At 41.2% G+C, this 20,000-nt stretch overlaps 1 protein-coding gene across 4 annotated transcripts in view; it reads left to right on the top strand.

Annotated features, from left to right (window-relative positions):
- The first annotated feature begins 11,212 nt into the window (after window positions 1-11,212).
- The window catches only part of LOC113813719 (uncharacterized), a 21,839-nt gene continuing 13,051 nt past the window's right edge, over window positions 11,213-20,000 (top strand). The window contains exons 1-4 of one of the 4 annotated variants that reach the window (XM_070143105.1): window positions 11,213-11,400; window positions 18,376-18,496; window positions 19,048-19,206; window positions 19,312-19,469. In XM_070143105.1, the coding sequence (XP_069999206.1) occupies window positions 19,121-19,206; window positions 19,312-19,469 (244 nt within the window). In that variant the 5' untranslated portion in view covers window positions 11,213-11,400; window positions 18,376-18,496; window positions 19,048-19,120. Of the gene's footprint in view, window positions 11,579-12,613; window positions 12,654-17,338; window positions 17,471-18,375; window positions 18,497-19,047; window positions 19,207-19,311; window positions 19,470-20,000 lie in introns of those variants that run through there. The other 3 variants (XM_070143103.1, XM_070143106.1, XM_070143104.1) reach the window with 3 other exon arrangements.

Raw genomic sequence — 20,000 nt, 5'->3', positions numbered from 1 at the left:
CTTATCCAATATTGTGATTTTTTTTGTAATATATTTCTTGTCCACCCCCTTTAGACTTTATTTCTTGTTTGTGCTTTATGTATTTTTAATATTTGTATTTATGTTTGTCCCGTACAGCACATATATTTATGTCTTTTGTCATGCGTGTTTGCTGTTACGCCTTCGATGCCTTCCTACTACAATTGCTAAAGGGGACCTTCCCTGGCGATGGGTGCCTTAGAGGGGGTCGGTGGAGGTCAATTTTGGGGGGGTCCTGACGTATTGTTACATGTGTGAGGAAACTGTTCTTCGGTTGTTTGCCTCCATCTCGAACTATTTCATGTGCGCGCGTTTGTGAGAATGCACATATGTGCGTGTGCCCCCCCGCGCGCGTGTGTGTGCGCCTCCTGTTTCTTGGTGTGTGAGGTGAAGCGTAGAGGACGGCTGAGGGCAGACAAATAAGTTCAGACGCGCGCGCGCGTGATCGCAGGGCTAAATTTAGCATTTGGTGGACCGCATGGCGGCATCGGGGATGTCATCGCCACTCAATTTTATTATTTTTTTTTTATGCTGTTCCCTAACCCCTTATCCGATCTGAATGAAATTAAGAACTTTAGAAAGATCAACGTCTGGGCTTCATTTTGGACTATAGGCGCATAGTATAATCAAACGAAAAAATATGGAAAATGAACGAAAACTTTCTAAACACTTTCAATGTAATTTACCCAATATCAGTTGTTTATTTGGACATGTGTATAAGTGCGAGTGCGTGTAAGTATGTATGCGTGTACATGAGTGTTTGAGTTTGCGCGCATTCGCACGTGCGCGTGTTTGCTGGAGGGTGATGTGGAATATGAATTACGACTGAAGACAGGAGCGTGAGTCCAGTCATGTGCCGAGGTAATCATACAGCGCACACACATGTGCACATGTGTGTATAAGTGTATGTACACTTATGTATGTGTTCGTGTGTGTGCGAGTACGATTGCTCGTGTGAGTCTGAGTGCGCGAGCGCCTGAGTTTGAAGGAAGGAATGCGCGCGCATGTGTATACCCGCGCCCGCGCGCGCGTGTGCCAGGGCTGTCAAACCAATAATAGCTTCTGCTATTCCAGTACTCGTGGCGATGACGTAGTAGTGAAGGAGTCGGTCGGGTATGACGTCCGACATGGAAGATGATGGATACCAGAAATGACAGGATAATTGTATATATGATCATCATAGGCAGATATATAGAATAGATTGTTTACTTTTCTTGCATTCAATACATTTGTATTATAACCCACACAGTAATGACATGTAACTTCCATTAGCTTCTGTAGTGAAAATGTATTTTCTGATGGTTGCTATCGGCATGGAACGAATATTGAGAGGAAATAACAGCAAATATTTTCAGTTTACTTTAGAGGTATTGGGTATAACCGAAATATACACAAAAACAGATATCTTGGCATTGATATGATGATTTCATATAGCTCCCCTCGTAAATCCTCGAGTACAGGCTATGCAAATGCATTTTGACAAGTTGTGGACAATAATGAAACTTAAAAGATAGTTGTTGGAGGGTTTACTAAATGCACACAAAAATAAGCCTTTAAAAGAAAACAACAGTTCTGACTTCACAGTTTCTGAGCCAAGCACGACTCGAACACTTAGGCAATCGCAGGGCATCCAGTAATTTCGATCGGTTGTCCCGAGGCCGCTGGCGTGCGCCTCTTGCCGGAGCGTGACATGAAGAGCGGAGGACCACTGAAGGCATGACAAACGAGTTCCGACGCGAGCGCGCGGTTGGGGACGTTTTTGCCATTCTGTTTTACATTTTTTGATGCTGTTCAATAATCACTTATCCGATCTGAATGAAATAAAAACGAAAGAAAGAGCAATGTCTGGGCTTCCTTTTGGTCTACAGGCGCATACTATAATCGGAAGAAAAGATAGAAAATGAACAAAAACTTTCAAAAAACTTTCAAGGTCATTTAATTGTTTATTCATTTTTTAAAAACTTTGCTACCTCCCTCACCTCACAGTTTGTGTCCGATATCATAGAGCTTTTCTCCCAAGAAAGAACTTTTTATGTGCATAGAACTGCGAATGGGATTTTGGAAAATCAAAATAATGAATTTTTAACTAATTTTTGAAACCCCAATTTTTATTTATTTTGGCAATTGTTACATGCGATAATTAAGAAACTAAACGGAACTTCCAAAATCGAATTCGTTTTTCTTTGTGTAACCTAGAGATTTTCTAAAATAATAATAATAATAATAATAATAAATAAATAAATAAATAAATAAATAAATAATAAAAAAAATAATAATTAGACTAGGGAGGTACAGAAGTGACCTATCTATCAAAAATCTATTTTTTGATGGTGCTTAAATTCCCTTCAGCCAAAATTTAAAAGAATTGATCAAAAGATGGGTTATGAAGTATTCTTTTATCCTACCAAAATTCCTGAAAATCTGTTTTCTATTTTTAAACAATAATCGAAAATCGGCGATATTTACAGAATTCTTCAAGGACGGTTCCCTAAAGCCCTTCCTATGACCACTCATGGTTAGTAGGTCTGGCCAAGAGAACACAAACACATGGCAGCAAACTATAATTTAATTTACAATACACATACGACCAGTTTTTAAAATTATGAGAGGTCTGTAAAACAAAAATTCTGTTCTTTAAAGCTGTCTGTATATTCTTGGGAAAAAGTCACTTTCATTGTTGTCTACATCAAATTAAATGGTTGTGGTGCTACCTTTTTATGTATTCGCTCAATTCATTATGGTTCATCACGGTTCATCATATCATAGTACTCGATAGCATTGTGATTTTTTTTTTTTTTTACAGACAACACATGCACAGTGGGCACAATACTTACCAGGGTCCACATCTTAGCAACACATTTATAACCGACAGTATTTCAAAGATCCATATACTTATACATGTATATATATGTGTGTGTGTGTGTGTATTTGCTTCATTTGCTGGTTTCAAGTTACCATAGATCTGCACCTTAAAAAGTCATCATGCATGCATTGATACAAGAACAATATTTCCAACAATTGACCTGCAATGCTGGAGAATTCTTTCCAGTGTACAGAGCTCAGCAAGTGAAATATAGAAGACAAACTACTGCCCTGGTAGCAGATCTCCCCCTCCAAATCATTGATGTAATTCAAGGGAAGTTCAAAGCCCATGCAACTTGGCCCAAGAACAGTCAGGAATTCCCAGAATGAAGTTAAAGTCAGTTGTCAGGGTTTACTAACTCTGGTGTCTAGGTAGAACACCTTATTACTAGAGACCAGATATATATATATATATATATATATATATATATACATTTACCTATGTGTATATATAAATATATATATATATATATATATATATATATATATATATATATATATGTATATATATATACACACTCACACACATACTTGTCAGGGTGAAGCTTGTAGGGGAAAGCTCTAGGGAACCCAACCGGTGGATGATGGGGCATGCAGCCTGCCACCCCCTTTTATATGGGGCAACGTCGGCGGGGTTGGCAGAGGTGGCATCTACCTGCAGTGACTGCCCGTGGCTGAACCTCAGGCGGGAAGTCAGGGTGGGGGCTTGGAACGTCCGTTCTTTGTGTCAGGATGATTGGATGATCGGTTGCCTCTACTGTCGATGGAACTGGAAAGGCTGAGAGTTGAGGTGGCTGCTCTCTCAGAGGTAAGGAGACCTGGCAACGGCATGACCAGTGTAGGTGGCTACACCTATTACTGGTCGGGCTGCAGCGACGGCCATCATCTCCAGGGAGTAGCCATTGCCATTGAGATTGAAGCTATCTTTTGGGTTCATGTCTCTTATTGTTGTGTACGCTCCTACCAATGTTTGTAAACTTGACTTGAAAGAGATGTTCAATGCCAAACTTGCATCTGTGGTAGACAGATGTCCCCGGCGACATATTTGCATTGTTCTGGGTGACTTCATTGCGGTATCTGGCTGTGATCGAGCTGGCTATGAGATGCTTGTTGGTCCCCACGACTCAGGAGCTGATTCCGGTAGTGAGAATAGCCTCCTTTTCTGGGACTTTGCTAGGTCCCAGAAATTGAGGATTTCTGGCTCCTGGTACCAGCACCTAGACCCACATTGTTGGACAATGCAGCCAAGGAGATCGACCGCATACTCGTTAGCACTCGTTGGAGGATCCTCCAAAATTGCAGGGTGTACAGGAGTGCCGAGTTCTGTGGTACTGACCATAGATTGATTGTGGCTACCCTCTGAGTCCACTTCAAAACTCCCCAGCGGTCAAATGATCACCCTAGGGTGTTTCATTTGGACAGGCTGAGGGAGAGGGAGTGTGCCCGCGTGTTTGCTGAGGCAATCTCTGATCGTTTCACAATACTTGATAGTCTGACGGATTATCTTCTGTGGGATACCTTCAAGCGTGAAACGATGCAGATCAAGATACGATTGGTGTACGCCTGAGAGCAGTACAGAAGTTTATCTCGCAGGAGACACTGGAAGCTACTGATGGTTGTGCGGCTCGTCTGACAGGGGATCGGGAATTGCACCGTTCTCATGTGTGCAGAACTCAGTCTCTGTTAAGAAGGGACAAGGAACAGTTTATTATGAGTCATGCAGAGTAGGTAGAAGGCCATTTCTTAGTAAATGACCTTCGTCCTGCACACCAAGCCCTGAGAAAGCTGAACTCCATGCCCTCTTCACAGGTGACAGCAGTTCCCTTAGTAAGTGGTCAGATCGTTTCAGATCCTGTTGCAGTGTGGGAACGTTGGGCTGAGTAATTTGAGCAGTTGTACCAGGTTGACCCACCAACAGTTAACTTGGATGTGGGTAGTTCTGAGATCCCGTTGCCGGATCCACCCATCAATGAGGATCCTCCCTAACTGAAGTTAGGGAGTGATCTCCAAGCTGAAGAGTGGTAAAGCAGTAGGTATCTGCGGCATGCTAGCTGAACTATTAAAGGCTGGTGGTGAATCTATGGTGCGGGGGTTACATTCTGTCCTGGCTGCCATCTGGCGGCCAGGAACCGTTCCTCCTGACCTGTTGAGGGGTGTGATCATCCCTCTTTGGAAGGGGAAGGGGGACCATTGGGACTGCAACAATCACCGAGTCATCACACTGCTCAGTATACCAGGCAAAGTTCTCGCCCACATCCTTCTGAGGTGTATCAGAGACCATCTACTGAGGCACCAGAGACTGGAACAATCTGGATTCACTCCTGGTAAGTTCACAATAAACTGTATCCTCGCACTTCAACTCATTGTAGAGCGCCGTCGTGAGTTCGGGCGTGGGCTGCTTGCAGCCTACACCGACCTCAAGAAGATGTTCGATATGGTGCATAGGGAGTCACTTTGGGAGATCCTGAGACTGAGAGGAATTCCAAGGATTATTGGACTAATAGCAAGCCTGTATACCGGTACTGAAAGTGCTGTAAAGTGTGGTGGGGGCCTGTCGAGCTTCTTTCCTGTTCAGGAGTGAGGCAAGGCTGTGTCCTTCCGCCGACTCTTTTCAACACTTGCATGGACTGGATACTGGGCAGAGCTACTGTTCAAAGTCATTGTGGAGCAACACTGGGCAGTATCAAGGTTACTGACCTTGACTTTGCTGATGACATTGCTATTTTATCTGAGTCTTTAGAAACCTTAGTGGTGGCTCTGGATGTATTTAGCAATGAAGCGAAACCCTTGGGTCTAGAGGTCTCCTGGACCAAGACCAAGGTCTAGGACTTTGGGGACTTGTTAGGAGAACCTGTTCAGTCGGTACGTGCTTGTGGCAAGAACATTGAAGTCAAAGAGAGCTTTACATACCTTGGTAGTATAGTTCCTAACTCTGGGCTGTCAAAGCAGGAAGTCAGCAGACAGATTGGCCTGGCAGCAGGGGCCACACACTCTCTCGACAAGAGTATTTGGAGATGTTGGTACCTTTGCAGAAGGACCAAGCTACGGGTTTCCAAGGCCCTGATAATGCCAGTTTTGCTATACAGTAGCGAAACCTGGACATTATCCAGTGCACTGGAGTCCCGTCTTGAAGCCTTTTGAAATAGGTCCTTGCGCTGGATCATGGGGTACTGTTGGCAGGACCATGGTTCCACTGTGAGACTGGCACAGGACCTGTTATCTACACAATCCATGATCGCCAACTCAGGCTATACGTCTACCTGGCTCACCTTCCTCAGGATGATCCTGCCCATCAGGTCGTCTCTGTTCGAGACAACCCTGGGTGAAGGAGGCCTGTGGGACGATGTAGGAAGTCGTGGCTTGGGCAGATCGACCAAACCTGTCGTGAAGAACTCGAGATAGGCCGAGTCCCTGCCTGGCGTCTAGCCATGAGGGATCCTCGTAGGTGGAAGCAAAGGGTGGATGCAGCTATGCACTCCTGTTAGCATCAGCCCCCTTGATGATGTACACACATAGATATATACACAAATGAGTATGTCAATATATATTTATAAATTTGTATATATGTACACATAAATGTGAGTATATATATATATATATATATATATATATATATATATATATATATATATATATATATATATGTATGTATATATATATATAATGTATTCCCTGCCAAAATTATATAGAATTTACTTTACATTTAGCATCAACAGTTGCAATTTTATTCCTATCAAAAAGTTGAGAACAGAGTATTAAAAGGCAAACTAAATCAATAATTTCCTTAATATGCATTATGGCACAAATGTAATTGTACAAAATTGAATAATATACCTGCTTTGCAAGTCAGGTCGAGCAGGGGGTGATAACACTGTAAACAACATTCGCAAGGCTGAATGGTTCTTTTCACTTCTCCTACCCAGTAGATTTCTTCCTCCTTCAGCAGACGGTGTTCACTCTACTTTCACTTCTCACACTTCTGTGGCATATGCAAGCATACGCCCTCGCAAGGAATAGCTGCATAAAAGGACATCTCTTCAGACATCAGGGGCAGAACTGGCAGACAGCAGACAGACAACGGTTTCTCTCATCACCACTCCCCCTCCCCTGAGCACCCGGGCATGGGTCTTTCATGGAATTTGACATCCAACTCCCCATTTAACCCTCCAGCCATGACCCCTTTCATTCACCTGCTCTACGCCCAACCTCTTACTTCCACAAACATGATTCTTATATGAAGAAGATAATCCTCATCATCCCTATCAATTACCTACTGCAGATATGGAAACTTCTGAAATAGCAACATTTTAGAACCTTCATTACTCTGGCAGAAACCCAGAAAATTTAATTTCAATTAACATACCTTACATAAAAGCTTTGACTAAATGGAATGGTAAGATAGACCTTTTGGAATACCCCTAGGTAGTATGTGATCCTGAAGTGTGGTATCATTTACAAACTATAGACCATTCTCTACTACAAGTGGGAAAATAATTGTTGCAGAGTTACTTCAATTTCTTTGTCAGTACACGAATTATTTTGAGAAAAAAACAGATGTTACATATCTGAAAGTTCGGTCTGAAAATGTGTATCAGTGTACTTCCAAAAATATTTTGTTGTACTAAATTTGTGATGATATTACATTAAATTCATGAGCCGCAGTAATATTTTTTCTTTCTCATTTATAGGATTAATTAATATTACATTCTTGTTACATCAAATATAAAATGCTTTTTATTAAGCCAAGAACTGACCCTACAATCATATTACTGTCCAAAATTGGGCCTGATACATGTGTAAATATTACCACAGGAGGAATATAAATATCAAATTCCCAAAGTCGAGCCACAGGATAATTTTGGGGCCGTTCCCTTTGGAGTTAGTAGTACTTGCTTAGCTATATGAATACATACTGAACATTGATACGAAGATGCAGGTTAACCTTGTATAAAAAAAAAGAAATAAATAAGTAAATAAATAAATAAAAACATAAAAATAATAATAATGCTAAAAATCTTATGTGACATATTTTTCACGACGAGAAACAATTTGTATTTTTCATCCATAATTGTAGAATGCTACGGTACGAATACATATATCTCTTCCCATTTTCCTCTCTTTTTCCCTTCTTTTTAATCCCAACTATCGGAGGTACGAGTTTGCCGCAAGCATAACACGAACGTATAGAAGTACCTTTTAGTTGCTCTCTCTCTCTCTTTCTCCCCCTTCTTTCTCGTTGTCTGTCTATTTCTGTCTCGCCTCCCCTCTCTTGTTCGTCCTTATTTATTTCAGTTCAGTGAGATATGCGAAGGCTAGCTTCGACGGGGCCTTTCATATACTTTATGAGGCCCAGGCTGTTTCAGCCATTTAGAGCTGTCTCAACTGATTCATCACCTCCAAATGCTAACTGTGGTGACCGGATTGCCAGCAGGTGCTCCAGACTCCACAATGTAGGAAAGAGGCATAATCTCACTACCCCGTCGGCTGTCTCAAAAATCGTGAGTGCTCACACCTTGTCAGACAATAAAACAGGGTGGCATCCGGCTAGCCACAGTGGTTCAATACCTGTCAGCACGGTCAGTGGTGTCAATAATCTGCCATGCATAGTGGTAGCCTGGTGTAATTCTGCGAAGAATGACTTTAGCACCTCCAGTGATTGTTGCAGAGTGCCTGGCTCATAGCCTGCGGCATCTTAGTACTATCTGGCCTAAGTTCTCGCTTCCTCTCTGTGTAATTGTCCTGTGGCTAATGCCCTATGCCTTAACAGTTTTCGGCTTGGCTGAATGATCATGGGACTTAGGGGCATACCCCTGACAATTTCAGCTAGTTTCAATATAGTTGGAGTGGGGGGGGGGTGTCCTTGCCCTTAACAAGTGCTATTAACACCCTAGCTGGATGTGATAGACAGTAGTTTGATTTATTTTGTGTTTCAGATATCCAGGGTAAGCTTTGCTTCCATGCATAAGTTGAAAACCTTAGTCCACCTGGGGGCAGCCAGAACAAACCTGGCAGCTTCATTTTATCTGTATCCAGTTTTCTCTGAGTCTTGGCTTGGTAGCGGTCAGGGCGACAGGATGGGATGGACAGCATGTACATAAGACAGTACTTTGTGTCCCACGTTTCATTGCTCTCACGATAGTCTAGCCTTGGCTCGTGTGTGCGTGTGTATAGTATACCACTTGGGGGGAGCATACCATGTGGGGCAATGCGTGGTGCACATGGCGCCATGCTGTTGCTGGTGCCCTCTGGTCAGATATAAGCTGAGCCAACTTGACCTCTCGCCCTGTTCCCACTGAGACAGAAGCTAACCTGCTTCTTAAGAATAAAAAGTCGAACCAAAGAAGTTTATTACTCTGCTCAACAGTAGTTCAATACCTACAGCTGGTGACAGGGTGGTTGTTACATATGTGAACATTAAAAACTCATCGAAAATCTGCTCGACCAGCACCATCATAATGTGCAATCGCTTTTACGTTGAATTTGCTGGTTTAAAGTGCGAACCGTGAAATTTTAAATTCTTTATGGTAGTAGGAATGTGAACACACTCGGTTACTCATCTTGACCTGAGGTCATGTCCTCGGAACAGATGTGAGAACATGATCTCTGGTCACAAACATGTATATCATCCATGTAATTTTTTCTCTCATTTATAGAGATTTTACTTCAACTAGAACAAATTCAAAGCATTCGTGATTTCTCTCAAACTGAGAATTTTCTCCTTGTGATTCACAATTACTTTATGATTTCTGTGTACTCATTCTCTTGTACGAATTTCACTCGTTTATGGACAGTTTGCTCCCCGACCAACCTCACTTTAGCTTTCATTCGGTCGCAGCGGGAAGGAAACTGATTGTGTAGGCCATATTGCTAATTGGTGACACTTTCTCTCTGAGCGAAAATGTAGCTTGACCTTGACCGCAACTATGTATAAATTAATTAAATGTATATAGCGTTGCAATTTTCCCCTTTCATATTGCACAGGTCGCATATCATTTAATGTTGAGTTCAGTGTGGTAATTGAAATGTATTAACATAGTCAATGATTTTAACATTTGCTAAAATGGACGTGAATATACGTGTGAGCTTGATCTCTCTTTACGCTATTCACTCATACATATACACGCACTCACACACTCGATCATTCACGCAAAACAAAAGACAAAAACTTTCATGAATAGAGTTTGTAGTGTCGTAAATGTAGGCATAAAGAGTATTGGGGTATGTTTTCCTTGTGATGTTGCCAGTCGTTAGGAGTTACAACATAACACGAAATCATTATATATTCACTCATCCATGCAGAACAACCGACACTGTAAATATATACAAATCTTCATTAATAGGATTTGTTGTGTTGCAGCTGCAAGTTATCTCTTTAGCCCGCGACGTTGCCAGTCGTGATGAGTGACAATGATGCACAATTTACCTTTACATAATTTTTTTCTTTTTCTATGAAATGACAATCGGTTCAAGTAAATCCTCGCGGATTGAAAAAAAAAGAAAATAAATGATATAACAAACATTAAAAACTGCAAATCAGTATAAAAACACAGGCTAGTAGCACTTAACATCCCTCCTTCTCTGTTGCTCTCTTTTTCTCCTACTATTTTGGCCTTTCCGTGTATGATCTGATTCGATAATACATTAGATGGACTGTGGATATCCGACACTGCACCGGTGGAGGCCTAACTGCAGCACGGTCGCCTTGGAATGCCATGGGACGAACGTCGCCGGAAGATCGCCGCAGGCCTGAGGACTAGGAGTCCATAGTGCAGGCATTAAACCGCCCCAGGAACTCGTCAGAGGAGGCCCCAGGATGCTATGGAAGAGCGCCGTCTGCCTGGACGCCGGTAGATCCGGTCAAAACTCCAGTAGCTCATCAGCAGAGGTATCAGACGCCGATGCCCCAACGCCCGTAGACCCAGAGGCAGGTTACAAGGCCTTGTAGACGTGTGGACGAATACGCCGCCGAGTAACACCTGGACAAGCACTACGAGAAAGTCTGGATGATCCGATGTCAAGGAGGACCTAGACGAGACCTTCGCGGACGGATAGATTCACTGAGGACCAAGAAGAGGCCGACAAGGAGGAGCAACACGAAAATGATCAAGGACAAGAACACAAGGACAAGAAAAGCAGATCGGGTCCGATGATGGGTCACCCTTGAGGCAAATCAAATAATGCCTTGAGGGCGAGGCGGAAGTAGATGGCCATGCAATAAAGTATATCATGTCGGGGGAGCATACCAGGTGAGGCCATGTGTGGTGCACACGGCCCCATGCCGTCGCTTGCGCCCGCTGGTCGGATATAAGCTGATCCAACTTGACATCTCGCTCAGTTCCCACCGAGACAAGCTAACCTGCTGACGGGACTGCTCACCCTCCATGCGGCTGCGCCCTCATTAGGGCGTGAGGCCGCTGGTATCACCAGCGCCTGTGTCTCTTATTGTGTTCTTTTCATCTCGTGTAGACAAGAAAAAAAAAGTCCAGCCATAGAAGTATTACTCTGGCCACCAGTATCATTGTAGGTTAACACCTTTTATAGTGTGTGTGTGTGAGAGAGAGAGAGAGAGATAAAGAAAAAATACTGAAAAACACGTTAGGAGCACTACACATCATTACTGAACTGAATTCCTTCTATCAAACTGTATGCGGCCATCGTCCAATTTTCATGCCTAAATTCATCTTTGTATCAATGTTTAGTAAGTATTAATGCAAGTATTTCCACCTCTGTAGGGAGCAGCACGTCCAACGCGTCCTAAGTGGCTCGCTCGCCCATGTGAACTTGATACATTAGCCTCCTGTCGTATTTTTTTCTTTTTTTAAACAACGGTTCTTCCATTTAATTTCAAATCCTTTGATAATTCAGTTAGAAACCTTTTCATATATGACACGTATTTTTTGCTCAAAATAATGTGTGTATAGTTCCCCACATTCCCAAATGTTACATTATGTGTCCTGAGGAGATATTACTTATCTGGCAATACTTGTGTAGGTAGTATTCCCTGAGTGGTGAGCGTCAATTTCTAACCATGATTGACTGGTTGAAATAATTTTACAAATAATTTTACAAAAAAGAAATCTGATTGAGGAAATTATATCAAAATGTTATGACTATTCAGAGAGAAAAGATTGACTTTTAGTTGCAGCAAATGTCTCTGAAAAACAATATTTAATAGATTTGACAACTGCGCCTAAACAATGCTTGCCACCTAGTGTAATGAGTGAAACAATAAGTGTTTTTATTTAAAGCAAGTAAAAGTATGTGTAATATTTAGATGTTTATTAGTTTATAAACGTCATATAATATTTGATTTTTATTTGATGTGAACAAAACATTCACAATGTTTCTGATTCTCCGGCCACAGAGTTTGCCACACGAACACACACGCACGCACGCGCGCGCACACACACACACACACACACACACACACACACACACACACACACACACACACACACACACACACACACACACACACACACACACACATGCATATAAAATAGTAAGCTCAAATCACCTATGTCATTCATGGGATTAGGTGTTTAGTTAACTGTTACATTTGATAATCGAGCAGAAATGACGGCCAAGGCCCACGTTATGGGTTATACTGCAGCAGGTGCATTATATTTTCTTGTCTATCTCAAAAAAGAAAAGAAAAAAAAGCACGTGTACTTCACATGGATAATCTTATCACTGCCCTTATCCGATCTCCCCACCATGGCGAGAATGGTACAATCGCCAACAAGTTTCACCAGCTGTACTTCCACGATAAAGCAAGTATTGTTTATGAATCACCACTGCGTTAGATATTTCACCTCAAATACAGAAATCTAGAAGCAGGGTAAATATATCTACTAAGCAGTGTCAGCACATCAAACCTATATAGAATGTGTCGTAGCGTGTTTCGGTCGCGCTGTTATCGAGGGCAGGAAAGTGCTATGATTTGTCAGGTGCCCAACTACTATGTAAAGAAGCGATCACATTTATAAAGTAAATGACAGGATATCAGAGTAGGAAGTATTATATATACAATACCGATGTCTCTTAGTGTCAAGGCGTGAGAGTTTTCGGCTGTTGAATATTCATATGAATTCACCTACAAAGATTCATGTCATTTTATCGTCACAGACAACTAAGTTACACTGGCAAATTAATACAGACCGTCTAATGCAAGCCAGAGAGTGATGCAACATTATAGAAATTTTCACGAAAAAGCGTTGGACATTAATAAGTATTCAACGTAATTTAATAAGTAAATTTAAGTAAGGATAACCAAGAGGGACCACACATCAGCTCTTGATATAAAATCCGCAGGATTATCTTTATACTTCAGTAATGATGCCATCAATTAGGCGATACAGTCTTAATTTTTAAAGCTCTTTTAGAAGAAAGCATTGGTATTCTTTTTACTACCAGGAAGGGCAACCCTTGAAAATGTCCAAATGATATACTTGCCTAATTTTAGAACAGATTTTATAAGCACACACTAATGCATGTAATAATAATTCAGTCTGAAGAAAAGCAACCCTTTTAAGAGGAGTAAATCTAGACCTGGCAGTAACAAAGGTTACCTTGTAGTGTCCATCCATCAAGGGAACTCACAAGTAGACGCTGGCGCCAAACCCTTTTTCCGGATGCAACCTCAAAAGCATGTACAGTAGTTCAAATGCTGGACTAACTGGTCCCATGAGATGTCTAGACAATATTGTAGATCATATTCCATTCCTTCAACGTGGAAGAGTTTTACTTCATTTTTGGTATTTACCTTGCAAATCTTTAAGGAACTTCCAAGTTAAGACCTAACCTTCAAATGTCTAGAAATACAATATTGGTATACATTATAAATGTGGTCATAAAGACTAGGGGGTCAATAATTTGGTAGTCAAGCCTAGCATAATCATTGCGGTAAACATGAATAAAAGGGATCTAGATATAGAGGTCTTTAATATAAAATCTAGATGCAATCCATTTCCTAACAAATACTACGGCAGAATTTTGGCTTTCAATGGACTCACGAGGAACATGACTATTGCCTGAAAATAAACATCACTACACTCACACCTTGCATGAATTATACCTGCTTCAGGCAAAAGACATAGACTTCCTCAAATTTGTGACAAAGCTTTGCTATAGTATTAGCTCCTGTCGACTAATCATCTACATAAAGATTCTCCTGGAGTTCCTTAGCCACGGGAGAATGAAAGCAAGACCTTAATTGGAATTTTACGGTAGCATCTAAGAGATATGGACTACTAGTGTTCCCAAATTGTACACATAAATTACATAATTTTTTTTTTACAAAACCACACAAAAAAAAAAAACAATGAACATAAGGGCCTTTAGGCTTAACACTAATCAATGTGAAAGCTTTTTTAATGCCATTGGAAAGGGCAACCTTCGATTCATAACATCTTTATACCGTCCAACTTAAAATTCCACTTCAGCAATTTTAAAAATCACAGGTGAAAGGGTCAGGAGGAATTTCTTTTGGATCACTACCCACGGCTTCTATCACCCAAAATTCGTAAATCATTATTTGACGCTATCAATGCATATGCAGCATAATTATCAAGAAATTGGATATCCGAAAAGTTATGGAAGTTATCTCTATTAAAGAAATAGAGATCATGGGGATGTCGACAGCTGCTCTTCTAATCAAATATGGAAGAAATGTAGAGGCAAACAGAACCAGTATCAAACAAAACAGATGCTTCCACATGGTCCGTAAAACCATCTGGATCACAGCAAAAACATTGTTGCTTAAGAGCAACATGGACATAGCTTTCGGAGGAACCAGAAGCTCCATCAACATCCTGATCGATAATTACTTCCACATATTTACTCTGAGCCACAACACCAGGGTGTTTACCACTACACAGAATACTAAGCATGGCAAGCTTCATAGAAATGGTCTGCAGACACCTGAACAAAAACTAACACTCCTAAGTTCATCATTACTCTCAGTGATGAATAATATAAGATCTAAACATTGCTCATTGGGACGGTTCCTAAATAAGCTACACTTGTAGCTTGTTTGAGGCCTTCGTCTCAGAAGCAATTTGAAGTGCTAAGGCTAAGGATGAAATCGTTTAAATCTCTATATTTCTTTGCTGAGGAACTTATAAGTTAGAGCTTAGTGTTTCTCACCCTTTGGTTGCAACTCTTAATGCAGATGTTTGAGCTTCCGTTATTGTATATAAGTTTATAAATTTGGAAGGAAGAAACGTGTTAAAAAAAACATTAACTTTTGCTTGCATACCCGGTCACTGCTAGCAATCACATTTTTGATACCTTGCTGATAAATTTCGGTGGTTCATAAAAACAGTTTATGCGAAAAATGGCTAGCGTAAGAACCAAGTAAAATAATTTGGGAATAATCAGTGAACGAATTGAAAGAAAGGCCACTCGCACTGCGAGAGGTATTGCGTGAGTATCGGTTCTATATTACCCAGTTTCTTTTGTTAGTATTTGTCCAGTATTTATGCTGCCATATTGAAGTAGATGCTACGTTACACAAATTCAAAATGTGACCAGGACGTGCAGTCATATGAGCCTGAATAATGACATGCCTTTTCCCGTAACTATCTATCAGAAGCTCAAATGCTGTCGACAGCTTTCTGGAAACATAACCAGTAATATCTCTAGCTGCTGCTCCAGTTAAGCAATTTCGTAAGTGGGTAAACTTTTTGACATCTGCTACGTCAGCAGAATGTCAAAACATCAAATATCTCTCCAATTCAACACATTAACGTCGGAGTAAAAACGTTTCACTTTAGGAAACTTTTCAGGAACTAATATGGCCCAATTCTTAATAGGCTCTCTCCGAGATCAAAGAGGACAAGGGTCTAACACATAGGCTCCAATTCAGTGTCTGCGAATTTGGCATTTTCTTTCCAGCGCATCCTGTACAACCCAAGAGGGAATTAGAAAGGTTTCTTTAATAAAATCAACTACAGGGTCTTGGTACCATTTTTTACGAATTTGAAAGACCAGCAAATGCTAAGAATGGAGAAGTAGCGAATTGGATTTAAACAAGATTTTAAAACTTTTAAAGCATAATATTTATGCTTTGATTTTAACATACTAATTATTATCTATTGACTTTTAAACGTTTAAATAGTTTAAGGTTTTAATCCCATAAGGTATTTGCCGCTAATGACATTACTTGCTGACGCGGCAGATAATTTTAAATAATGAATTAATCTATCTTTAATTACCTATAGTCTTGTCCGGGTCGAATGGTTGCCAGCTGGCAGAATACACAAAACGTACATCAATACATAATATATATATATATATATATATATATATATATATATATATATATATATATATATATATATATATATATATATATATATATATGTATATATAAACACAATTTAATGGCAATGCTGTTAGATTTTTAATGGGGGTTTCAGCAATATCAGTTTTCTTCCTTCAGTCTCTGGCTGTCTCTATGTGTCTCTATATATCTCTGTGTTTGTGTGTGTGTGTGTGTGTGTGCGTGCGTGCGTGCGTGCGCGCGCGTGCCAGCATGCAAGCATGCGCGCATATCTGCGCAGCATCTCCCACACAAGCAAACACACTTCCCACTTCGCTCTTAAAGTACATTAGAACCCTCTCTTCTACCTGGCAATCGAGCCAATATATCTAAAAGTAAGTTTTAGAAAATAATTAGCCCAGGAGAAGCAAACGGCGTGATAATGCCCCAACTTTGGCTCAAGTGAGATTCGAATTGGAACTTTCGGACGTCGATGGTTTTCGAAATGTCTCTTGGCGGCCTCCCTCTTTTCCCCTCTCCGACAGCCAGTCAAACACACACACGCGCGCGCGCGCGCACACACACACACACACACACACACACACACACACACACACACACACACACACACACACACACACACACACACACACACACACACACACGTACATACACACACACATACACTTACACACACAGGGTGTGAGAGTGAGAGAGAGAGAGAGAGATGTATATATATATATGTATATATATATATATATATATATATATATATATATATATATATATATATATATATATATGTATGTATGTATGTATGTATGTATGTATGTATGTGTATGTATGTATGTATGCATGTATGTATGTATATACATTCACAACGAGAGAAAGGGGGAGGGCACGTAAGCTTACGTCTGTCAGGTTATACCTATTTCTGTCAATGTTTGTGTCTATAGATTTCAGCTTCCGTAGGTGAAATTGCCTCGTGTTTGGAAAGACTGCTTAATTCATTCACAAGTACAGTAAAAGGCAACATTCACAACATTCCACGGCTAGCAACAAGTGTACATGAAATGAGCCAAATAATTCTTATTGACATTAATAAGAGCACACTATCTACACCGAGCCACTGGTCAGAGACCGTCGAGGTCGCATATGCAATGATAAGACTCATGGCTCCGCTCACAGCCTTGACCGGTAAGCAGTGGGTTGATCCGAAGTGCGCCTTGTGATCTTGCTAGTCTGCGCTGAAGCTCGCTGCCGGAGAGCGCGCTTCGTCTGTTGCTCCGAGTTCCACCCAGGCAAAGGACGGCCCTGGCGCCATGTGTAAGCCTGCTTCGTGCTTTTCTTGCTCGTGACATTGCGCAAACAATATGATTAACAAGGGCAATTGAGAGAGATCGAAGAGAACGGCATGACGTGCAATAGACTAAATCAGATTATCTCAATAATGCGAATAATCGTTGCGCAGTCCGGAAAATAATTTTTATGATTTGTATCTTTACTCGACATCAAACGCAGCCGTTGCAAAGACGTCATTGCACAATGTTGTAAAAGACATTTTACAGATTGTATAAAAGAATACATAGACAGACTAACATGTAGAGGAATACATACACTATATATGCACACACACACACACACACACACACACACACATACACACACACACACACACGCATATATATATATATATATATATATATATATATATATATATATATATATATATATATATATATATATATATATATATATATATATATATATATAAAGTGAATAGAGAGATAGGAGGAAAATGTGCTTGAGAATACTACCTCTTCTGTTGCAAGATCTTTTGGATGATCTTATCTTACGGTTAAGCAGAGTCACACGCCCTGTTGTTAGGGACATCTGGCGAAGCACAAAAGTATTTACCATTTATTTTTTCATTTATTAACTTCTTTGTTATTTATCTATTTATTCTTGGTGGATTCTTTACTAACACATCGGGTGAGAGTGAATTCTGGCACCACTGTACCAGATCTGAGCTGGGAGTGAGTGGAGGTTGTGCGTGGGAAATAAAGCATTACGCGGCTGCACGTATTGTAGGATTTGTGTTCATTACTAGAAAAATGATTAGTGGTCTAAACAAATGTGGCGTTTGTTAATATGATGACGTCAGGCAACTTTATTACTCTAAGGTTTCGGGATAAGTCTTGATCGCCGTTGTCATCGCCACCTCCTTCCAGCTTCTCCCGAACCCGGGGCGGCGCCCGAGGAACGGTGCGAGTTCCTGGAGGAGGTGATCGAGGAGGTCCTGGCTTGGCGGCCGTACGTGCGTGGGGGCAGGATCTTGTACCTCGGCCCGGGGTGAGTGGAAGGTTCCCTACAAGTGCCAAGGATTGTATGAACGTGTGGACACTGCTCCTATGCAAGGATACTTTAAAAATCTGTTCAGAGGGGAAAGAGAGACGGTCTACTTATAAAGCGAGAAAATCTATCTTCGCAATGTTGCAGAGAAATTACAAGTTGGCGAGGAACATTAGAAGCGTGTATCGCCTTTCAATCATGGAGAGAGGAGAGAGAGAGAGAGAGGGGAGATGGAGAAAGAGAGAGAGTGAGAGCGAGTGTGTGTGTGTGTGTGTGTGTGTGTGTGTGTGTGTGTGTGTATGTGTGCGTGTGTGTGTGTATGTGTGTGTGTGTGTGTGTGTGTATGTGTGTGTGTGTGTGTGAGAGAGAGAGAGAGAGAGAGAGAAAGAGAAGGTAAGACAGACAGAAAGACAGACAAAGAGAGAGAGAGAAAGAGATTGTGTTTGAATGTATGCAATCAGTCTGATTGCATAATACCTGCTTTGATGTGGTGTACTACATTTCTCGCCACTGTGTTTCCTCTCCAAATGCTTCTCATTGGTCCTCATCAGCTGGATTTGCGGTCGCGGGAGGGAGCCCTCCCGCCTAGCGCAGGACGCCGATCACGTGACTTTCGTCCTCCACATGCCGAGCGCAGCAAAGGGCGGCGCCAGTGTCCCGTTGGAAAGGTTAGCGGATAACGTCACCTGCAAGTGTGCCGACGTCAATGAGTGAGTAAATTTGGTTGTACTAATGATAACACATACATAAAAGCTTTGCTTAGAGAAGATGGTTATGAAAAAAATTCTGGTGTAAAAAATCCCCAAATGTTTCAGACTGAGCTTTCCCCCGAGTTCCTTCGAGATGGTCGTGGGTGCTTGGGTCCTCTCTGGCCTCAGCGACCTCCAAGCGAACGACTTCTTGCACCGCGTCCTCGACTGGCTGGTGCCTGAGGGCCACTTCGTCTTCCGAGAGGCGTGCGGCTTCCACGAAGGTCGGCCCCCACACAGTCATTTCTGCCTGTAGAAAACATCCTTAACTAGTAGCTTTTGCAAAGAAAGTTGACCGGTGACTTGTGGCATTGGCTGATCGAAATATCGAATTGTCATTCAGGAGTCTCCATGAAGCGTCAGTCTTAATCACTATATATAAATAAATATGTATTTAACGTCTGGTAAGGTATAGGGCAGCGTTGATCACACTTGTCAAACCAAATTTTGATTATCGTATAGGTCGTTGCTAATGTGGTTAATGTTGCACTAAAAAGTTTATAAAATAGTTATGAATTAGTGAAAATGAAAAACGCAAAAAATAGTGACTATAACTCATTTTTAAAAAATCAAGTTATCACATTTATCAATGTTGATGCAGCCCTGCAGTCCATATGATTGTACCCCAGGCAAAGCGAAGTTCCATGATGACCTCACCTACTATCGTTCTTTTCAAAATTCTATTTTCATTAGCTTGAAAGTATTTCGCAATGGTTCCCTGGCTCTCACTCTGTAAAGAACTGTCGAAGCGAGCT

Source organism: Penaeus vannamei, chromosome 30 (assembly GCF_042767895.1).
Source record: "Penaeus vannamei isolate JL-2024 chromosome 30, ASM4276789v1, whole genome shotgun sequence".
In the NCBI taxonomy this organism is placed as follows: domain Eukaryota; kingdom Metazoa; phylum Arthropoda; class Malacostraca; order Decapoda; family Penaeidae; genus Penaeus; species Penaeus vannamei.
The sequence above is the reverse complement of the archived record's forward strand: the minus strand, read 5'-3'. Positions and strand labels throughout refer to the sequence as shown.